The 16,618-nt window shown below is 35.0% G+C and overlaps 1 protein-coding gene across 1 annotated transcript; it reads right to left on the reverse strand.

Annotated features, from left to right (window-relative positions):
• Nucleotides 1-3,864: 3,864 nt before the first annotated feature.
• On the reverse strand, nt 3,865-4,797 carry LOC124509070 (olfactory receptor 14A16-like). Its single transcript, XM_047075682.1, has one exon. The coding sequence runs from the start codon at nt 4,795-4,797 to the stop codon at nt 3,865-3,867; it is 933 nt and encodes a 310-aa protein (XP_046931638.1).
• Between the last annotated feature and the right edge of the window lie 11,821 nt (nt 4,798-16,618).

Raw genomic sequence — 16,618 nt, forward strand, 5'->3', positions numbered from 1 at the left:
CTGAGCTGTCAGCACAGAGCATGACACAGAGCTTGAACTCACTGACCATCAGATCATGACTTGAGCTGAAGTCAGAAGCTTGACGAACTTAGCCACCCAGGCACCCCTCACCGGATATTCTTTCCTGCTTTATAGAAGATTAATTGACTATATAGTTGTGGACTTCTTTCTGGTATTTCAATTCTGGTTTATTGGTGTATATGTTTATTTTTGTGCCAGTAACATGTTGTTTTTTTTACTACAACCTTGTAATATAACTTGAAGTCTGGAATTGTGATGCCTCCATAATGTGTTCACTTTTCTAGATTGCTTTCGCTATTCAAGTCTTTTGTGTTTCCATGTAATTTAGAGAATTGTTTGTTCTAGATCTGTGAAAAAATGCTGGTGGTATATTGATGGGGATTGCATTAAATGTGTATATTGATTTGCATAGTACAGACATTTTAACAATCTTTGATCCTGCAATCTATGAACATGGAAATGTCTAGTACAGGTCTTTCACCTCTGGTTGTGTTTTTTCCTAGATATGCTTTTGGTGCAATTGTAAATGAGATCGGTTTCTTAATTTTCTTTTCTGCTGCTTCATTATTCATGTACATAAATGCAACAGATTTTTGTGCGTTGATTTTGTTTCCTGCAACTTTACTGAATTCACTTATTAGTTCCAGCAATTTTGGGGTGGAGTCTTTCAGATTTTTTTATATATAATATTAAATTTGCCAATAGTGAAAGTTTTCCTTCTTACTTGCTAAATTGGATACATTTTATTTCTCTGTTGTCTGATTGCTGTGTCTAGGACTTCCAACATTATGTTAAATGATAGTGCCGAGAGTGGACATCCATGTCTTGTTCCTAACTGTAGAGTAAAAGCTCTCAGTTTTTCCCCGTTGAAGATGACACTAGCTGTGCATTTTCCATAGATGATCTCTATTATTTTGAATTATACTCCCTCCAAACCTTCTTTGAGAGTTTTTGTTATTAAAAGATGTTGTACTTTGTCAACATGTATTCTACATGTATTTAAGTGATCACATTTTTTATCCTTTCTTTTATTAATGTGGTGTTTCACATTATATGAATATTGAACAACACTTTTAACCTAGGAATAAATCCTACTTGATTGTCATGAATGATTTCTTAAAATGTAGTTAGTTTTGGTTTGTTAGTATTTTATTGAGAATTTTTGCACTCTATCCATCAGGGATATTGGCCTATAGTTTTCTTATTTGTTGTTGTTGTTATCTGGTTTTGGTATCAAGGTAATGTTAGTTTCATAGACTAAAACTCAAAGTTTTCCTTCTTTTTTCTATTTTTTTTGTAATAGTTTGAAAAGACTTGGTGATAACTCTTATTTATTTCTTTACTCATTTTTGTACTTTAGAGAGGGAGAAAGTGAGCAAGTAGTGGAAAGTGGCAGAGCTAGAGAGAGAGATCACCTTAAGCAGACTCCACACTCCATGCATAGCCCAATGTATGGCTTGATAACAGGACACTGGGATCATGACCTGAGCTAAAAGTCAAGAGTCAGATGCTTAACCAACTGACCCACCAAGGTGCCCCGGTCATAACTCTTCTTTAAATGTATTGTAGAATTTACCTGTGAAGCCCTCTGGTCCCCTTTTGTTGGGAGATTTTTTGATTACTATTCAATTCCTATGCAAGTCATCAGTCTGTTCAAGTTTACTAATTCACACTATTTCAGTTTTGGTATTTTATAAATTTCTAGGAATTTTACCACTTCTTCTAAGTTTTCAATTTATCCACATATAGTTTTTCATAATGTACTTTTATAATTCTTTGAAATTATGTGCTGTTGCATATTATTTCTCTGGTCCCATATTTGATTTTGTTTATTTGTGTCCTTTCACTTTTCTTTTTGATAAGTCTGGCTAGAAGTTTGTATATATTTTTTTCAAAGAACCAGTTCCTGATTTTATTGATTCGTTTTATTGTGGGTTGTTTGTGTGTGTGTGTGTGTGTGTGTGGTTTCTATAACATTTATTTCTGCTCTAATCATCATTATACCCTACCTTCTGCTGGATTTAGGCTTTGTTTTTCTTTTTCTGGCTATTTTAGGTGTAAGATTAGGTTTTATATCTTAAAAATTTCTTGCTTCTTGAATTAGGCCTGTATTGTTATAAATATCCCTCATAGGACTTCTTTTGCTGCATCCCAATGATTTTGGATCATTGTGTTTATTTTTAATTCCATGTGTTTTTAAAATTTCTTCTTTCATTTCCTTGTTGATCCATTCAGTGTTTAGCAGCATGTTGTTTAACTTTCATGCATTTGTCAGTGGGGAGTTAAAGTTTCCTATTATTAGTGTATCATTATCAAATCATTCCTTTATGTTTGTTATTATTTTATATATTCGTGTGCTTCCATGTCAGGTACATAAATATTTACAATTGTTAGATCTTCATGTTAGATTGTCCCATTTATGAATATATTGTGTCCTTCTCTATCTCTTGCTATTGTCTTTCTTATAAAGTCTAGTTTGTCTGATATAAGTATTGCTTCTCTTGCTTTCTTTTGGCATTCTTTGGCAGGATAAATGTTTTTCCACACCCCACTGTCAATCTGTACATAACTTTAAATCTAAAAGAAGTCTCTTGTAGGAAGCATATATATGGGTATTGTTTTGTTTTTATCCATACTGACACCTAAGTGTTTTCAATGGAGCATTTAGTTCATTTAAAGGCAAAGTTATTATTGATAGATATGTATTTATTGTCATTTTATTATTCATTTTCTCATTGCTTCGGGGACTTCCTATGATCCTTTCTTGTCTTCCTCACTGTGTCACAGTGCCCTTTAATATTTCTTGCAGGGTCAGTTAAGTAATCACGAACTCCTTTAATTTTGTTTTTCTGGGAAACTCTTTTATTTTTATTTTTATTTTTATTTTTATTTTGATGTTTGTTTATGCTTGAAAGAAAGGACAGAGTGTGAGCGGGGGAGGGGCAGAGAGACAAAGAGACACAGAATCCAAAGCAGGATCCAGGCTCTGAGCTGTCAGCACAGAGCCTGGCTCAGGGTTCGAACTCATGAAATGTGAGATCATGACCTGAGCCGAAGTCGGATGTTCAACCAACTGAGCCACTCAGGCGCCCCTTTCTGGGAAATTCTTTATCTCTCCTTCTGTTCTGAATAATAGATAGCCTTGCTGGATAGATTATTCTTGAATACAGATTTTTTTCCACTTAGCACTTTGAATAAAATCACATTTTGTATATCTGTGTCTTCTCACTAGACTTCAGGGACACAAATGATGCCAGAAAATGTCATATAGTACCTTATGAAAAGGGGAAGTCAGATGGACAACACATTGTTTTTACTTTTGCCTTGTTGAGATGAAATCAACACAACATGAAACTATACATCTTAATATGTACAGTTTAGTGGCATTTAATACATTCACAGTGCTGTGCAGACATCACCTACCTCTGTCTCTTTCCTTTAATTTGAGAATGCATTATGTATATTGTGTCATGTGGCATTTTACATATTAACTTTCTTAAGAGTTACTACATTATCAGTTTATCTAGAAGAGCCCAAGTTTATTTCTGATGTTCCAGTATCCTGTACAATTTACCATTCATCACAGAAAAGGACCTTCCCATTAGTATGACAAATATAAGTCAGCATATATCTGTACACTTCCAAGTAGAAACCTATGGGTTTTGCCATCAACTTGATCTAAACAATGAGGATGCTTCTTAATTGCACTTTAATAAGTACAATTAAATTTTTCATGATAACTTTTACTCTATATATCCAGTATTATTACTAGACTATGAAATGGATTATTTATATAATCATGTCAGTGAATAAAAAGATCACAACGTATGCAATATTAACTCTTTAGTTTGATAGACAATATTTTCTCATTAACAATTTCCTTAGTGCCATCTTCATATCCTTATTTCTCAGACTATAGATGAGGGGGTTTATGGTGGGTGGCACCACAGTATAGAATACTGAAACTAGCAAATCAAAGAGTGATGGAGATTTGGATAAGGGGTGTAAATAGGCAAAAAACCCAGAAGAGAGAAACAGAGTCACAACAATGAGGTGAGGCAAACATGTAGAGATAGCTTTGTGCCTGCCTTCTACAGAGGGCATCCTCAGCACAGTGGAGAATACATAATAGTAAGAAATATCAATAAACACAAAACAGCCAAAATCTAACAGTAGGCTGAGGCCAATGACTACTAATTCCCCAATGTTATATGAACAGGCAAGAGAGAGGAGTTGTGGGACATCACAGAAGAACTGATTAACTTCAGGAGGCCTGCATATGGATATGGAAAAGGTAGAAGCTGTATGAAGAATTGCATTGAGACATCCACTGATCCATGAAGAGGTGGCCATCTGTATGCAAGTTTCATGGCCTATGATGACGTCATATCTGAGAGGATGGCAGATGGCAACATAGCGGTCATAAGACATGACTGTGAGTAGTGCTACTTCTGTACTGGCTAAGAGGAAGAAGAAAAAGACCTGTGAAACACATCCAAGAAAGGAAATTGTGTTTTGATTCATTAGAGAGTTCATGATGGATTTGGGAACAGTGATGGAAATGAGGCAGAGATCCAGAAAAGACAGGTTCTTCAGGAAAAAGTACATTGGAGTGTGGAGCCGATGATCCTTGGTGGTGAGGGTGATGATGAGAATGTTCCCCAGTATGGCTGCTAGGTAAATTAGCAAAAACAGGACCGCATGTAAGATCTGGATCTCCCTAATATCTGAGAAGCCCATGAGGAAGAATGTTCCTCCAGAGGTGAAGTTTTCCATTTCTCTGGATATTTAATCAATTACTACAAAAAATAAAGTAAACAACTTAAGACTCAGCTGAAGACAATTTATTGTTGTAGTTTCTTAATTTCCCTTTCCCTTACTGTCATGTACATCTATCAAACTATATAATACCACATGAGAGTAACACCAGAAAGCCTCCATCGAGGTCATTGAACCACAGTGATAACACTGTGGAATGACTGAAGGGGGTGTCAGCCCATTCCAAATCACCCACCTCATCTATCTGTCTAGAGCAAGGACTATACTCTGGATTTCTCTAACATGGAAAGTTTTATAATGTGTATTGCAATAAGTAGTAAGACAAACCATGGAATATGAGGAATCAGCCCCAAATATAAATTCCAGCTTACTCATTTAATATCTTTTAATCTTGAATAAATATCAGAGTATAAATTTATTCAATGTACAGAGTGAGCTTTCCAATTTGATTCAATTAGATAATGCATATAAAAACATCTGGCATAATTCACTAGCAAGAAGGCCTTTAACAAACACCATTTCTTGTACTTATCCATTCTTCCTCCATTATGCCTGAGTCAGGAAATTTTGAAAAACTTTCAAATGGTAAGGCTTTTTTTCTTTATTAAAAAGTTTATTTCTTTTTTTTGTGTGTGCATTGGGTTATTGTTGCATTGTATTGTTTTTGAGTTTGTTTGCAATTCTTGAAATTGTAAGAAACTTTCAATAATATGAATTATTCTTGTTCATTGAAATACTTATTAGGTAAATTCCAATGGAATGTTATTGACTATTTTTCTGCACTCAGACCCATTCTGTATATATTTATTAATAGTTACTTATTTTTGAGAGAGAGAGAGAGAGAAGAGTGTGAGCAGGGGCGGGGAGGGCAGAGAGTGAGAGAGAAAAAAATCTGAAGTAGGCTACAGAATCAGTCTCAGCAGCAACCTCAACTTTCTTCTGGAGATAGTTATTTATCTTATAATTATTTATTCTGAATTACATATTAATTATTCAACAATAGAGAATATAATACATTCCTACCATACAATTCTTATAAACTTGAAAGATAGAGTTTGGGGGGCCAAAGGCAGTCAGACATTAACTGCACCAGGAATTCTGAGGAATCACAGTGGATTGGATATAGAATGTGGGAAATTAAATTATTAGCCCTTGGAATAATGATACTGTATAAATAAGAAAAGAGAACAGGTGTTATTTAAACCAGGGAATGCACTGTGAACAAAGGAGGATCAAGGCAGTCTGAAGAGGTGTACATAGAATGCTTGATAGGAAAGGTGTGAAGACATTTTGTGGGGTAGGGATGTAAGGAATTGCAGGACATGAACTGAGTGGCTCAGCCTTTACTATGTCTACAATGACAGTAAATGACACTCCAGGGTTTGAAGAGAATGACATAACAAAGGTGGCATTTCTGAGAACTTAGTTGTTCTTTATGTTCAGTAACTTTTGAAGAAAGATTTTTTTTGTGTGTTAAAGGGAAGCAGAGAGCATATTATTTTAATAGTACACTTATGACCATATAATGAAGGTCTGGAATCAGTGTACACCAATAGGTATGTGAAGGAAAGAGCAAACTCAAAATAACTTAAGAGAAAGGAGATGCGTGGAATATTTGAATGTGTTATTGAATAAATGAAAGTGAAATAAAGTTCGAATAAAATTCTAGATACAGACCGATGGTTGTGAATTGTTTCATCTTTACTCCAAAACTAGCCAGAAGATAGAATGTACTTGTCTGTGTCCAACTCATATCTACCTTTTTCCCACTGTGGCTCTCTTGCTTGTGTTCTGAATTCTAGTGTTATAGCAAACTGTTTTGCTAATTACAGACTTAGAAGAAAAGGCTTTCTATAGAGGTTTTTGTTTTTTTTTTCCTCAGAGAGTAGGAACAAGTTGTTTTATGTCTTGACAAAAGGTGGTTATGAATATCTTAATTAATTATGAAATAAAAACATAAACTTTTAACTGGTATTAAGAAATTCCTGGAGCACCTGAGTGGCTCAGTCAGTTTTGAATCCGACTCTTGATTTTGGCTCAGGTCATGATTTCACCGTTTGCAAGATAAGAGCCCCAGGTAGGGTCTGCACAGATAGTACAGAGCCTGCTTGAGATTCTCTCCCTCTCTGTCTCTGCCCTTTCTACCTATCTCTCTCAAAATAAATAAATTTAAGAAACACTTTACACTATCATTGTACTCTTATAAGTGTGTTATAGCAGGGAAAGAGACATCTTTGTCCCTCAAAATACCAACAGACTTCCCATAGCCTGATTCACCCTGGCTTCCATGCCTGGGCTAAGAATGAAGCTGACAATGGCCTCTCTTCACTTCCTTGGACCTGCCACTGATGAGAATATCTCAAGCTATAAGTGTTGAAACAACTGTCAAATGCTTAACTATTTTTGACCAAGCCAGTGTATTATATTTTTTCATTTTGTTTGTATTAACAAGCTAAAGCAGATATTTGTAGAAATAAAGTTCAAGTATCTTATATTTTGATAAGTCTCTTAAAATATTTCTAGTCCCATAAATATTTTAATGTTAACTGCTCATCTTTGTGTTTTAAATAGCTCATGTTGAAATCCCTGTATCTTCTTTTTTTAAATATGAAATTTATTGTCAAATTGGTTTCCATACAACACTCAGTGCTCATCCCAAAAGGTGCCATCCTCAATACCCATCACCCACCCTCCGCTCCCTCCCAGCCCCCATCAACCCTCAGTTTATTCTCAGTTTTTAAGAGGAATATTTATTCAGTAACGTCCTCTCCCACTCTATTCCTTTCAAGTAGAACAGATGAGAGTTTTGTTCTGTTTTATTGTTTTGTTAGTTTGTTTTCTTTTTCAGAATAAATGGATCTCAGAAAGCATGCATTTTGTCAAGTTTGCCAAAGCCAAGTGTAAATCACAATTTACTAAATGCACTGTTGGGAAAGTGAGATCTTGCCTAATTACCTACACCAGTCACACTCTAATATATTTTTATGTATTATTGAATATGACTTACATCCATACTGAACACAACTCATTATATGAAGAGATTGGAGCTGTGGAGAGCTTAAAAAACTAGTCCCATGTCACACAGGGTAGAGGAAGGATTTGAACACAGGTGGTCTCACTCCTAAGGTTTATAAGCTAAAAAGTCTTATGTAATGTTGAAACTTAGACTTGACTGTATCCCTGGTTATCACCATTAAAAACTTTTACAGAAGTTTTACTTTAGCACTCTTCTTCAGCATGGTGCTTCTCTTTGTGAAAACAGACTTAATATCTCAATTCTTTACAGGATGGGGCACATCCAAGTCCAATGGATTATAGAGGTTGGTTTAACAGGCTCTCCTCCTTTCTATCTCTTTTTGTGGACTTTCAAAGGATAATGCTAACAGCTAATGTTCAATACGCTTACTCTGTGCAGTTCACCCATGTTAACTCTGAGGTTTGAAATGGATTATCACACACATAAAGGTAAGAAAATGAATACTTACAGAAGTGTAATCGTCTGACAAGGGTTTCAAAGCAAAATAGCAGCCATAACCACATTCAGAGCAAGGACAGTAGAATCACCACCAACATGATCTTATACAGGATTTTGCCTTGGCAGAGAGCACTAAGAACCATAGGTTCCTGTCCATGCTTTTTCAGTTTTAAAGAGATTCTCCATTGAGTGGGTAAGTAAATACCCTGGGAATAGACCCAAATTAAAAACAAAACAAAACAAAACAAAACAAACATAACAAAACAAAACAAAACACATTGTCCTTGGAAAGAAAGAGATTTCATAGGGATTACCTCATTTATCACCAAAGTTGTGACAAAAACTAACAAGACAGAGACTATTCCAATTTTACATCTTTCTTTAACATTACAATAGGAAAAAAAAATCCATTACCTTAAGGTGTGTATACTTAATATACAGTAAGGTTGAACAAGTTTTAAAGTGTGTATGAACCACTTGCCTTAATTTTGTGTGGGATGTCTTTTTATACTTTTTTCCTATATTTATGAATCTTCATTGCTTTCTTTAAGCTTTACATATGTTCGGAAATTTAGAACTTAATTGTCTCATGATTTTCAGGTATAAGGGCAATTATTTTCTCTTTTTTTTGTTTTTATATTTTTTGTAATAATATTTTGCATATGAGGTTTAATTTAATCTAGCCAAATGTACTAATCTGTTTTGTCATGACTTCTGGCTTTGAGATCTAGTTTAGAAAGGATTTGTTTTCTCCCTTCCTATATTTTAGATTATACTATTTTTTTTAAAAAGCAAGATATAATTTTCTAACTTTTTTCAAGTCCTCATCATTTCCCCTTCTCATTCAGAATTATCTTAAAAGTTTATTTCACTCATAGCATCATTACAAAATTCTTCTTAGCTCATTTTTATTGATGTAGATATTACAATAGCTTCTTATTAAATAATTGCTTCAATGTGTTTTTAGTAATTTTCTAGGCATGCAATCATAATATCCTAAAAATAAGCATAATTTAAATTTTTATTCCAATTTCAAAACTCATATGTATTTCACATGTTTAGTTATACTGATAAACACAAGAGTATTTAATTGCAAATAGACTTTTCTTATTTCTGGAAGTTTGGGAAACATGCATCATGTTGCACACTTCATATATGCTATGGGGATAAATTCAATGCTGACATATTATTAGGTTTTACTAAAAATTAGTGCTGAGTTTGATGATGACATAATTCTTAATTTAATTAATGTTGAAATATATTAATATATTTCCTGTCACTAAAGCTAATTTGACCTCTGGAGCAGAATAGTTTCTGTGCTATAATTTTTAGTGACTTTTGGAAGATAGGTAATATTGCTTCAGTTGAGTGTGTTCCCTTGGTATTTACAAATATATATACTTGCATATTTTTTCTGAATATGTAGTTTTTAACATATTTACAAATACAGAATACAAAGAAAATTACAGTCTTATACACATATAATATGTGTATAAGTAAATATAAATATAAATAAGTATAAATATAAATAAATATAAATAAGTAAAGAATATAATTTTAAAGTAAAAAAGCAAGCAATACAGAACATTTTAAAATCACAGTCTTAATAGTCTCAGTATTTCTCTTCCAAAATACAGATTTGTAGTATAGTCATGCAACAAAAATGATGAAGCTTGAGAATATTACGCTCAGCAAAAAAAATCCTGATTCATACGACCACATATTATATGATTCTATTCACATGAAACATCCAGATTAGAAAAATTCACAAGACAGATAGGAAATTAGTGGTGTCAGTGACTGAACCTAGGACAAAATTGGTAGTCACTGGCATTGGGTATAGAATTTAGTTTTTAAAGTAATGGAAATGTTCTAAATTTAAATAGTGGTGATGGTATACAATTCTCTGAATACACTAAAATTCACTGCAGAGTATACGTTAAAATGGGAAATTTTGGAGGTGCCTGGGTGGCTCAGTTAGTTAAGTGTCTGACTTCAGCTCAAGTCATGATCTCACAGTTCATGAGTTTGAGTCCCACATCAGGCTCTCTGCTGTCAGCACAGAGCCTGCTTCAGATCCCCTACCCTCTGCCCCAGTCACTCACGCTCTCTCTCTCTCTCTAAAGAAATAAAATAAACATTTTAAAAAAATAAAATGGAAAATTTTATGATATGTGAATTATATTTACAAAGGTGTTGGGGCACCTGGGTAGCTCAGTTGGTTGAGCGCCCAACATTGGTTCAGGTCATGATTTCACAGTACATGAGTTCATGCCCCACGTTGGTCTCTGTGCTAACAGTTGAGAGCCTGAAGCCTGTTTCAAATTCTGTGTCTCCCTCTCTCTCTGCCCGTCCCCCACTTGTGATCTGTCTCTCTCAAAAATTTTAAAAAACATTAAAAAAATGTTTAAAGGTGTTACATTGAGAGGAGTTAAGATGGTAGAGGAGTAGGGATACACTAAGCTTGTCTCATCCTTGGGACACTGCTAGATAAACACCAAATCACTTTGAACACCCAAGAAACCAATCTGAGCACGGAGACCGCACATCTTCACAACTAGAGGTAGAAAAAAAGGCCACATCTTGGAAGGTAGGAGCTTCCAAGAGTTGACTTTGGGGAGAAAAGAACTGTGGGTGCTGTGAAGGGAAGGAAGTCCTGATCATGATGAGAGAAGTGAAAGAGACAGAAAGAGAGAGAGAGTGAAAATTCATGAGGGAAGTGAACAGGACAAACTTCCCTGAAACCTTTCACTGGGAAAAGGGGAGGGGTTGACTGCAGCAAGTTATTATAAGAAGCAAAACACAAAGGCTGAAGATTTAGAGGTCCATGCCATCACTGGGGTTATGCCTTGCAGTGTTGGTGGTGTTCTGGTGCATAAGGAGGGTGGAGACCCAGGAGTAGGCACCATGGTCTGAAGATACCCTGGGTCAAACAGTGAGAAACAGTACTCCTACCTGAAGTGCATTTGGGAGTGGTGTCACAGTTTCTTCAGGGACAAAAAGAACTGGCAACACATCTTTGCTGCTCTCACCCTATCATTGAAACAAAGTTGCTTGCTGTGGGCTGCAAAACTTAGTGCCAACGTTCTGTTGTACTTTACCATAAACTCTGAACTAATGCATGGTTATGCAACTGCTTTTTTGAGATACACTGGCAAATGGCAAAAACTCTGAAAGACCCTGCCCCAGAGGGTCAGGATGGGTCCATGTTGTTCTGTTCCCTAAAATTTGGAGTTTGGAGTTTCGAAACCCAGCTACATGCCTGAGATAAAACAAAGTAGTATTGTGTCACCTAGCAGGCAGACAGCTCAAACACAGGCAGGGTGAAGGCAGAGATCTGGCCAAAGCTGGGGACACAAAACAGGTGTTTGCTTTTTTGTGAGGGCTTCCTAATGAGTAGCAAGTCTGAACTCCCTTTTTCAGGGACAAGAGAGCAGGCAATGCCATTTTCCCACCCACCCATCAACACTGCACAACATCAGTGGCAAAAAGTGCTACCCAGTAGAGGCCAGAGGTGCTTACACCAAAACCCCACCCCACTGTTCATTGCAGGTGCATCTCCTCTAGGCCAAGCCCACCTGAGAATCAGTGGCCCCATCCCCAGAAGACAAACACAAACTCCTCACATTCAACAAGTCTACTAATCAAAGTACTTTAAAACTTCAGGGGAAATGGGAAATGGGAAATGGGATCTGGCTTCCTTGTCTTTGTTTTGTTTACTTTTGTTTGTTTAATAAAGCTTCTTCTACTAGTAGAGCAAAACACACCTAGGATCTAGCTTATTAACTGTTTTTACTCCTCCTTAATATAGCCACAACTCTGTCCTGTTGTCTAGGAATACAACAGACTTCCCTAACAATCACACAGACACAAAATAATAACCAAGAAAAAAAATTGTAAAACAGAGAAATTCACCCCAAAAGACAAGACAGGAAAAATTCACAGACAGAAATTCAATCAATTTAGATACAAGTGAGATATCTGAACCAGAGTTTAAAGTGATAATCATAAATATACTAGCTGAGCTTGAGAAAAGCATAGGAAACACTAAAGAATCACTTATTTCATGAATAAAATAACTAAAATCTTGTCAGGCTGAAATTAAAAAAAACAAAACTATAACTCTAGTGCAAAACTGAATGGATGCTATTGCGTAGGATGGACAAAGCAGAGGAATGATTCAGTGAAATAGAAAACAAAAGTATGGTAAATAATGAAGCTGGAAAAAAGTCATAAAGAGATATATTGGATCACAAATGTAGACTTAAGGAACTCAATAACTCCTCAAGCATAATTACAATGATACCATAGGATACCCAGAGGAAGAAGAGAAATAGAAAAGAGCAGAAGGTTGTTTGAGCCAATTATGGCTTAAAATTTCCCTCATCTGGGGAAGGTAATAGATATAGAAATCCAAGAGGCACAAAAAAACTCCCATTAAATCCACCAGTGTCAGCCATCACCAAGACATATCATAGTCATATTTACAAAATACACAGAGAAGGAAAGAATCCTGAAAGCAGTAAGGGAAAAGTCTTTAATCTATGAGGGAAGACAGATTAGTTTTGCAGCAGGTTTGTCCACAGAAAGGTGGCAAGCCAGAAGGGAGTGCATAATATATTCATTGGGCTGAATGGGGAAAATATGCAGAAAAGAATACTTTATCCAGCAAGGCTGTCATTCAGAATAGAAGAAGAGAGGGGGGCCTGTGTGGCTCAGTCAGTTAAGCCTCTGACTTTGGCTCAGGTTATGATTTCATGCTTCATGAGTTCAAGCCCAGATCAGGCTCTGTGGTGACAGCTCAGAGCCTGGAGTCTGGTTTAGATTCTGTGTCTCCCTATCTTTCTACCCTCCCTCATTTACACTCTGCCTCTCTCTCTCAAAAATATATCAACATTTAAAAAAATTAAAAAAGTAATAGAAGAGATAAAGAATTTCCAAGACAAACAAAAGTTAAAGGAGTTTGTGACCACTAAACCAGCTGCATGAAAAGCAATGGGAACTCCGAGGGGGGAAAAATCAATAGCAACAAAGACTAGAAAGAAACAGAGAACAGCACCAGAAACTCCCACTTAACATGTAACAAAATGGCACTAAGTTAATATCTTTCAATTATCATTGTGAATGTAAATTGACTAAATACTCCAATCAAAAGATACCAGATATTTTAGATTTGATTTTTGAAAAGACCCATCTATATGCTATTTACAAGAAACTCATTTTAGACCTAAAGACACCTACAGAGTGAAAGTGAGGAGATAGAGAAACATCTATCATTCTAATGTTTGCCAAAAAAATGTCAGAGTAGCCGTACTTCTATCAGACAAACTAGATTTTAAACCAAAAACTGTAACAAGAGATGAAGAAGGGTATTATATCATAACTAAGGGGTCTAAACATCAAGAAATCTAACTAAGGTAAATATTTATAACACAACTTAGGAGCACACAAATGCACAAATCAATTAGTAACAAACATAAAGAATTTCATGGATAATAACACAATAATAGTAGGGGACTTTAAAACCCCAATTACAACAATGAACAGATAATCTAAGCAGAAAATCAATAAGCAAGCATAGCTTTGAATGACAAACTTTATCAGGTGGAGTTAGCAAATATGTTCAGAACATTTAATCATAAAGCAGTGAAATACATATTCTTTTCAACTGTAAATGAAATGTTATCCATAATAGATAACATACTGAGTTACAAATCAGTCCTCAAGAAATACAAAAAGACTGATATCATACCATGCATATTTTCAGACCTATAAAGACCTTTCACACTTTAAGCTATGGAACTTAAAGTGAGCCACAAGTAAAAATTTGGGAAAACAACATCTACATGGAGATTAAGAACATCTTACTAAGGAATGAATGAGTTAGCCAGGAAATTAAAGAAATAAAAAAATACATGGAAACAAATAAAAATAAAAACGTGACAGTTCAAAAACAGGGATGCAACAAAGGTGTTCCTAAGAAAGAAGTATATAGCAATATAGGCCTACTTCAAGGAGCAAGAAAACTCTGAAACACACAACCTCACCATACACATTAAGGAGTAAGAAGAGTAATATCAAATGAAATATAAAGCCAGAGGAAAGAAAAATAAATAAATATTTGAAAAAAATGTACACAACAAACAACAACAATAATAAAAACAGAACAGAGCAATGAAGCTAGGAACTGGTGCTTTGAAATCATTAATAGAATAGATACACCCTTAGCCAGACTTATCAAAAAGAAGAGAATGGAATGAAATGGATAAAATCACAAAAGAAAGGTGAATAATCACAATGAAACCCTAGAAAAATAAAACAATTATAGGAGAAATGGATTATAGTGAAAAATGATATGCCAACAAACTGAATAATCTGGTAGAAATAGACAATTCCTAGAAACATACAAATTATGAAAACTAAAACAGGAAGAAACAGAAAATTTGAACAGACTCATAACCAGGAATTTTACTGAATGAATAACCAAATTTATCCCAACAATCAAAATTCTACAAAGGGGAATTCTGCCAAATATTTATAGTTAATACCTATACTTCTCAAACTGTTCCAAAAAAAATAGAAATGGAAGGAAAACTTCCAAACTCTTTCTATGAAGCCAGCATTACATTGATTCCAAAACCAGACAAAGACCCCACTGAAAAGGAGAATCATAGGCCAATAGCCCTAATTAACATGGATGCAAAAATTCTCAACAAGATACTAGCAAATTGAATTCAACAGTACATTAAAAGAATTATTCACAACAATCAAGTGGATTTATCCTTTGCCTAGAGGTCTGTATTAATATTAGCAAATCCATCAACATGATGCATCACATTAATAGAAGAAAGAATAAAAACTGTATGATCCTGTCAATATATGCAGAAAAATATTTGACAAAATACAATATTCATTCCTGATAAAAAAAAAAAACCTTCAACAAAATAGATATAGATGGAACATACCTCAACATCACAAAAGCCACATATGGCACACTACAGCTAAAGAAAAACTGAGAGCTTTTTCCCCTAAGGTCCAGTAGAAGACAGGGATGTCCACTCTCACCATGAATATTTACCATAGTACTTAGCTTCAGAAATAAGAAAAAAAACGAAATAAACAGCATCCAAATTGGAAAGGAAGAAGTCAAACTTTCACTTTCTATAGACAACATGATACTCTACATAGAAAGCCTAAAAGCCTCCAACAAAAAAATGGCTAGAACTAATACATTAATTCAGCAAAGTGCGGGGCATAAAGTCAATGTAAATAAATCTGTGGCATTCCTATACACCAATAACTAGAAGCAGAAAAATAAATTAAGGAAATGATCCCAATTAATATTTCTCCAAAATCAAGACACCCATGGATAAATGTAAACAAAAAGGTAACCCATGGATAAATGTAAACAAAAAGGTAAAAGATCTGTACTCACTCTGAAAATTATAGAAAAGTTATGAAAAAAAGTGAAGAGTACACAAAGAATTGGGTAAAAAATTCCGTGCTTATGAATTAGAAGAGCAAACATTGTTAAAATATCTATACTACCCACAGCAATCTACACATTTAATGATAGCTTGGCAAAAAAAAAAAAAAAAAAACAAAAAAAAAAAAAACAAAACACACCAGCATATCTCACAGAGCCAGAGTCAAAAATCCTAAAATTTGTATGGAACCAAAAAAAAAAAAAAAAAAAAAAAAAAAAAAGACATCAAACAGCCAATGGGATCACTCTTAGTTAGGGAAATACACACAAAATCATGATGAGCTAACATCTCACACCTGTCAGAATGGCTAAATTTAACAACACAGGAAACAACAGATGTTGGCAAGGATTAAGAAAGGGGAACCCTCTTAAACAGTTGGTGGGAATGCAAACTGGGGCAACCACTCTGGAAAACAGTATGCAGTTTCCTCCAAAAGTTGAAATTTGTTCTACTCTATAACCCAGCAATTAGACTACTAGGTATTTACCCAAAGAATCCAAAAAATACAGGTTTGAAAGGGTCCATGAACCCCAATGTTTATACCTGCATTGTCAACAGTAGCCAAATTATAGTGTGGATGGAGCTAGAGTGTTTTATGCTGAGCAAAATAAGTCAGAGAGACAAATACCATGTGATTGTACTCATATGTGGTATTTGGAAACAAAACAGAGGTACATATGAGAAAGGGAAAAAAAGAGAGGAAAGCAAACCATAAAAGACTCAATGATGGAGAATAAACTGGGTGTTGATGGAGGGAGGTGGGTGGGGAATTAGCTAAATGGGTGATGGGTATTAAGGAAGCCACTTGTTAAGATGTGAACTGGGTGTATAGATAAGGGATGATCACTGAATTCTA

The sequence above is a fragment of the Lynx rufus genome, unplaced genomic scaffold (assembly GCF_022079265.1).
Source record: "Lynx rufus isolate CCGP_SWC_20201006 ecotype Redwood Valley unplaced genomic scaffold, mLynRuf1.p SCAF_1, whole genome shotgun sequence".
Taxonomy (NCBI): Eukaryota; Metazoa; Chordata; class Mammalia; order Carnivora; family Felidae; genus Lynx; species Lynx rufus.

Excerpts from the sequence above, each read along its gene's own strand:
- LOC124509070 (XM_047075682.1), bottom strand. The coding sequence starts at position 4,797 with ATGGAAAACTTCACCTCTGGAGGAACATTCTTCCTCATGGGCTTCTCA.